The sequence below is a fragment of the Frankliniella occidentalis genome, unplaced genomic scaffold (genome assembly GCF_000697945.3).
Source record: "Frankliniella occidentalis isolate FOCC.00 unplaced genomic scaffold, Focc_3.1 Scaffold81, whole genome shotgun sequence".
NCBI lineage: Eukaryota > Metazoa > Arthropoda > Insecta > Thysanoptera > Thripidae > Frankliniella > Frankliniella occidentalis.
In genome coordinates, this window is record NW_026267211.1 from 521848 (window position 1) to 529227 (window position 7380).

Here is a 7380-nt window from a genome sequence, read left to right on the forward strand (position 1 = left end):
CCTCCCCCCCTCCCTCGGGCCATTATCCGCTGTCTGGATAGGAAACCTATGGAAAGGTGATATTTTCCATAGAAAGGATCGGAGCGTGGACCGGTAAGCTGGTGTCCCACACGGCATGCCTGGTGGTGAACATTTGAAAAGAAGCGAACGATATCGATGTAACGTAGATTCGTCCTTCCCGTCACGAAGGATCGAAGACGCTACCCCGTGAGAAATGGTGACATCAAACCGATATTAGACCGCGATATCGGTGCCAGAAGTTTGTCCGGTTCCATGTGGAGTTGAGCCTAACATGGTTCTGGTTTCAGGATGTGATATTCTGGTATGTGATATCGTTTCACTGTCGACTCGATATCGCGTCGATTTTGGTTTCTCAGTGGGGAGCCCCCTCCCGAGCCCCCTCCCCATTAGATCGTCCCTTGTGGCTGTCTTCACCTGAAGGCGAAAGTTTCCCCGTTTGCCGTACAGCACAGCCGACGGAGCTCGAAGCTCTCCTAGCCCCGTCGCCATGCTTGCTTAGGGACGATAGACGAAGCCGGCAGACCAACACTCCTAGTTCTGGTGGCGCACCAGTGCGACCAACAACAGGTCCCTCCGAACCACCGCCAACAGGTTGGGCTGTCCGGCCTCAGCTACTGGACTGGAATATTGTGCTCATTCTCTCTTCCCAAACTATGTGCGTGCAACGCGCAACACAGGGCGACTCAGAAACGCCAAAGTGGAAAGGGGTTGGCGTTGGTTGATTGCTTGGTTTGGTAGATGAGCGTGGCGTTGGCTGGGGTTCGTTGTCAAAGTGGCGTTACTCGGTAATTTTGTCTTGACCTCGACGGCTCGGTTGTTTTGGCGTACCCCGCTGTATCCGACTATCACGTCCCTGAATATAGCGAAGCGAGCTCGGAGCCAACGAACGGTGGCAGTCGATCATGCAAATGTTCTCTTCGTCCTCCTCTTGTCTCCCGTTTACCCGCTCCGAAAGCCGTCACAGCCGTCAGCTCCGCCACAGCGTCGAAGAGTGACATATCAGGGCACGATCGACGCGACAGTTGGCTTTTCCTGCCCTTCCACCACCAGCCACTGGTACGCACCGCCGCCCCGCGGCGAGGGCGGCGAATAGTCTTGCGGATCGTTGAGAGGGATGTGTGAGAGGAGAGGGTGGTGCAGTCAGATATCATCCGACTTCCTCATCAACCAGGAGGACAAATTTATTTCGCCCCGGGGACATGAGATTAACACGTTTCCCAAGCGCACTCTCTCATTTCACTAATGAACGCTAGGACGAGCCTGGATGTCCTTGGGCCGAAGCGCAAAGTGGCGCGCCGCGCGCTGCTGCGGGCTGGGCCGGGTTGGGCACACGCTTCACGCTTGAGCCGTGCATGCGCAAGGCTGCTGGCGCGCCCCGCCCCGCCCTCCGGCGCCCTCAAGTGGACCGGCGCGGGCAGCCCCGCGGCGCCCCGCTCCACAGGCGGCACGTGCGAGGCTAGAGGCTACGGGCCCGGGGCCCGCCCACCAACCCCGAGCGAGAGGGTTCAGCCAGGCTTCAGCCCTCGGAAACTGCTGGATCACCCTCCACCTGCCGCCACCCACCATAGCCTCGCCGCCAGGCGTTGCCGGCCGAGGCTGATGAGGCTAGATGCTGGCCCCAAAATCGCACCGTCATCCCACAGACACTTGGCGAGGGGCCGAAGCGAGGCTACCCCTCTTCCTCCGCGGGTGGTGAAAAAGGAGGGGGGGGGGTAGCAAATCAATACCGGGAAGGCGCGCTGGCTGCGGGGTCCGCTTCCCTCAGATGGGCGACAGAGCGCGCCACCGTGCGTGAGAGGAAGCGACGCCCTTCGCCCCCCCTCCCCCCCTACCCTCTACACAGCCTCAAGTATGTCACTTAGGGCTCTCGAAACCCGGACCCGCGGGCATCCGGGTCAGGACCGGGTAAACGGGTCTTACCCGGCAACAGCGGGTAACTCGGGTACCCGGATAGACCCGGTATGTAGAATTGCCTACCTGCAGGCGCGGCTCCGCTGGGTCTACCCGTGTACCCGCGGGTCCGGGTTTTGAGAGCCCCAACTGGCAGACTTAGGTCCGCAGAGGGAAGGAGAAGCAGGTCTCCTCTCACGCAAGGTGGCGCGCTCCGACGCCCATCTGAGGGGAGTGGACCCCCTGTCTACCCGCACCCAGAAAAACGCACCTTTGATTTCACGGAACTGGAACTTCTGTTGAATGGGGACGAAGGGAATTTCGACTATAAAGTAACGGAATTTGCTATCAATCGACGTAAACTTTTCTTTGATTTATGTCGAAATTCCGCATTTCAAATCCACAAATTCCCTTAATTCATAGTTAAAATTCCCTTCGTCCCCATTCAACGGAATTTCCGTGAAATCAAAGGTACGGTTTTCTGGGTGCGATGTTACTGTTACCCGGTAAGATCCTGGCGGGTGGGTACCCGGGTTACCCAGAGGGTACGCGGGTACAACCGAGAGCCGTACTGGCACTCCTGCAAGCAGCAGCAGCAGCATACGGGGCGTGCGTCTTTTTTTCTCTTTTTATTATTATTTTCATCACTCCGATAAACATTTACCAACCTATTTTGCCTCTCGGGGTGGATGAAGCGGGCAGCAGGAAGCTGAACGAGGGAAGGAAAACAGGAGGAGGACGACGGCGTGGGAGACAGAGCGATCAAGGTGGGAGCGACGGGGCGGTGGAGCAGAGGGTAAGAAAGCGTTCCCCGCCGGCGATGCCGCCCGCCATGAATGGGAGCGATAGAGGAAAAGAGAGAGAGAGAGAGAGAGAGAGAGAGAGAGAGAGGGGTGAGAGAGAGAGAGCGGCTGAAAGGTGAAAGGTGAGGCGCGTGTGCGTTATGCATGGCTAGGGGCCGGGGCTCGAGGCTGGAGTAGAGTGCTACGCTGCCCTGTGGCCTGCGGCCCTGCGGCCTCCGCCAGGCCAGCCAGGCGCTCCCTCCCCCAGACCTCCGCATCCCCGGTCGCGGATTTCCTCCCCATTCATGCGACGAGGGCTGCGTCCGGAGGGAGGAAGGAAGGGCGCGATTCGGACGCCCCCTACTGCAGCCTAGACACGTGGACTTGCGGGCCGGCCGGGACTTTGTGAATGAAACGGGGTGGCACGGAGGAGAGGGACGGCCGGGGCCGCGCTCCACCAGGACGGGGGGGACGCCCACGGCACACGCCCCTCCCCGCTCCTGCGGCTTGGCTCGTCGGTTCATTCGGAAGCTTGGCTCTGCTGTGGTGGCGAGTGCGGCTCCTACACCATCCCCGACCCATTCATGCTCACCGTCACGCTAGCCGTGCCGGACCCGACCGCAAGCTAGGTCACCGAGGGGGGTGGGGGGGGGGGATTGGAGCAGATTTAGCGCCGGCCAGGAGCTGACAGCCCTGACACTGACAAGTAGTCATGAGAGAAATTTTATTCTACCTGGCGCTTTCTTTATGGTTTTCGTTTAGGATGGTTCGTTTGAAGGTGAAAATAAAATTTGTACATCGGTATTTTTACACGTCTGTTTTTAACTTTATTAAACATTACGGCTCAGGAGGACGATGGGGCTGGGATACTTTATTTTTTCTATAATTTGAGAGCCAATATCATGGGTATTAAGCAACTAAGTAGTCGCTCAGTCTTGATCGTCTTGATTCTCACTCGGCAGGCAAACTCCGTCGTGACACGTCGCAGGTCGCAGCCTGCCGTCTCAGCGAGCCGAGCAGGGGTTGGTCACCCACGAAGGTGCTCATCGGTTGAAATGACGGGTTTGAATTAAACTTCAAGAGTGTCACCTGCTCAGAAAAATGTATAACTAGAGTCTGACCAGCTACTAAGGTCGTGGGCCGCTTCTCTTCCCGCGTGCAACTACGAGCGAGGCTTCGACTACGGGGCCAGTTGTCCTGCTACTGAGCGAGCTGGTTCTTCGGCCTCCGACCAACGTTGTCAACAATGTTAGTGTTACGTCTCCAAAAAGGTAAGTGAACTACTAAAATGTGACTGGTGAATGGTGATGTTGGTGTCGGAGCGTATGTATTGACAAATTGACCAGATACGTAGTGGCGACGGAGTGTAGAGGGGAACAAAACAAGGCAACATAGCCTAGTAGGAAAATGTTTTAAATCGCGTTTTCAGTTTTCTCTCAAAGTGCTTTGTGAATGCATGTGTGCCGTGAAATTTCGCTGAAAACAATTGGAATGACGAACTTCTTTGTGTCAGTTTTGTGAGTATATTTGCACTGGCACCGGCAAGAAGGTTAGTAGCCGCCGAGGGTTTCATAACCCTACTTTGCAGTGAAGGTTTCTCTATGTTCTGCTGTACACGAAAAGCATGAGTTAACAACATTAGTACGAGTGAGAAAGCTGAGAATGCTCTAGACAATCATGATTTATGGGCCTCAGAAAGTTAGTCAGAGACACCATAGTGAAACGGAATAAGAGGAATAGGGAATGACATTTCTCATTCATTGAACATGAGATTTTTAACTCAGTCTTTTTCAATGAGATATTTGGAATCAAAACTCATGTGTTCACTATAGCGTATTTCGGCTAACGGGGGAAGAAGAGCGGGTAGAACTTAAAGATTTCCGATTGGTCGGAACCCTTACCCTCCACCGGCGTAACGTAGGGGCGGCCAATCGGGAACGTTCATGTTCTACCCGCTTTTCTTCTTCCTCCGTTAGCCAGTACATCCATTGTTAGTGATTTTAAGAGCTGTTCTCACACGACACCGAGGCACAGGAGCGTATTACAAGGGGGGGGGGGGGCAATTGCCCCCTTGCCCGCCCTAGATAGCCACCTGAAAAGTATGCAATTTGATCTACAAAAACTCCCGTGTGCAGGCAACTTAATCTAGGCAGCCCCCTCTGTCGACCGCCCCTTACCACGCGCCTTGCCGAGGCAATATCAAATGTTGCCGAGTGTACAGCTTGTAGAATAGATGGGTCTGGGATTTGGAGGCCACGGCGGCCGCCCGCGGCCTCCCCGGCGGCAGCCCTATGCAGTGTCGCTGGGCGATGTTGGGTCGGATGGCCTCCATGCACCCACTGCACTGCTCCATTCAGCCCCATGGGAGCCCATTCCGGGGGCGGGGGCCGGCCCCGCTTCTGCCGGGGGTCTGGAGGCGGACGTCGCCATAACTGTTTGTCACGGCGTTGTGGCGGGGCGGGGCACTGCAACCCTGGAACCACCCCCCCCCCCCGGCCGCCCACTCGCGGGTTCATGGTCACGCTGGCTCCCCTAATGTTACCGGGTCCTGCTGCACCGCCATTATTGCGGCTGGCCTGGTTGGCAGCAGCCTCCGCGCTGCAGTGCAGTGTCGGGGGGCGGCTGGGGGCCGAGCTCCGGGTCCCCGGCGGGGGCGGAGAGGGTGCGTGCAACAGTTTGCACCCCTGCTGGCCCTGCCGCTGCGGTGAGACAATGGACCTGTTGGGGACCGCGACCGCACCGGCCTATGGCACCGCCAGGGAACATCCCCTCCGCCGGGCCCGCCGCACGAAAATGCTGAGAGCGACCTGATTTCCCACACGCGGGACATCAACGTTCAGGGCTGGAAGCCGCAGCAAAGCGTGACCACATGGTGGCCACGCCGCACTGGATGTGCTAATGGGAGGAATAACGTCTGCCCTGCCCGTCCCAATATGAGCTCGAGGAGGGGAACACATCCAGCAGACTTGTAGAAGTCCAGCGCGGTGTGCGCTCCCCTTCTCGTGCCGCCCTCCTCTGTGGCCAGAGCTCCCCGCTCGCTCCCATAATGAGGACTCCCTCCCGATGCTGGTTCCGCCCCTGTCGCGCATATGTCTCTGGGATCGGGCGCGGAGGGCGCGGCGTAGGGGTGGTGGGGGCGCTAGCGGAGCTCCGCGGGCCGAGGGGGGCGGAAGCAATCGATGGCCCGGCCAAGGCCTTCCTGCTTTGCGTCGCTCCCTGCCGTGATTTCGCCTTCCGTTCACTGCATCCCCTCCATTTCTCCCCCCTCCAACCTTCACCTTAACCAACACCATACCGCCCTCCCTACACCCTCACTGTGAAAAATGACGTTTTGAACTTACGATATATTTTGAAATTAATATATCCAAATTTGTTGTAAATTTATGGCACATTAATCTTGCTAGTCGATGAATTCCAAGTCTAAACGCTGCGCTTGTTATTTTACAATTTCGAGTTGTGACGTTACGACACGCTTCATGGAAAATTTCCCCGTAAATCCTACAACCATTTCTCTCAGTGCTCTGATTTTATTTTTAACAGTGCCTGTAACGAGACTTCCTGTGGTAATTGCCCGTCCGGATATCTGCGCCGCTGTTGTCGAAAACACAACGATTAGCATCGACTAAAACCCGCTGCTTCGCCCTTCGCCTGACGCCCTTCAGCCCTCAGTCGGTGGACGTTATTTGCCGGCGGTTGAACCAGCTATGGTGAAAAGGTCGTTGTTCAGACCGACGGCAGGGTGACTATAGCTCCTCTACACTGTAAATGACTAGGGATAATTTTTATTCTTTGTAATATGCGTTTGTGTGTACATCTGGCAAAGATAATTTGGAATCCTGAGTAGTGACAAATTTGTATATTCATAGTTGGACAAAACACATTAGGAGATACCAATTTGTGACCACACAGGCACGCATCTTGCAATGGACAAAATTTGTCCCTTGCCGTTTCCTCGGAAGACATCGCCATAAAAATACGTAACGTCGTCGCCGTATTTTTTTTTTAATCGTGAAACTGACCCGACCGAGGGGGAAATCACTTGCGAAATAGTTCGTACACCTCCCCCCAAAATAGTGCGAAATAAAGGCGAAATAGAGGCGAAATAGAGCGAAATAAACACGAAGTAGACGCGAAATATTCTGTGAAATAGTCGCGAAATACCCCTGAAATGCTCAGAAATTGCGTGAAATAGCCTAAAATAACCCGAAATAGGCGGGAAATGGCCGAAATGGCAGGAGAAATAACCGAAATTGTAGGAGAAATTCAACGAAATAGTCCGTACGCTACGAACCCTAGTGATTTCCCCCTCGGACCCGACTTGTTTTTTTGTTCCGCCTCCGTGCACCACGGCATGGGTTAGCACATCGCACATGCCGGCCGCGCTCCACCGCATGTCATTTCCCGCTCACTTTTCCGCCCCGTTTATGCACGAGCCACGAGCCCACAACCCCATCCCCATCCCCCTCGCGAAGCGTCGCGAAGCCCCTCATGATGGAGAGATATTCTCAGAGCGGCGCGCGGTGGTCGCGGCGGTCGGTCTGCCCACGTCCCACGTCACGTCAGGCATGCATGGGGGGCGGGCATGGCGGGCATGGGGGAGCCGCGGCCCCAGCCTGACACGTGCCGCCCCAGCTCAGGGGGTTGTGCACCGTGCTGCTGAATGGGGGAGCCTTGCGCGACCGCGGGC

At 56.1% G+C, this 7380-nt stretch overlaps 1 protein-coding gene across 1 annotated transcript in view; it reads left to right on the top strand.

The window, feature by feature from the left end:
* Positions 1-3369: 3369 nt before the first annotated feature.
* The window catches only part of LOC127749707 (uncharacterized), an 84727-nt gene continuing 80716 nt past the window's right edge, over positions 3370-7380 (top strand). Inside the window, exon 1 of the mRNA XM_052269044.1 lies at positions 3370-3964. Coding sequence (XP_052125004.1) covers positions 3940-3964 — 25 coding nt within the window. The 5' untranslated portion in view covers positions 3370-3939. The remainder of the gene's footprint in view (positions 3965-7380) is intronic.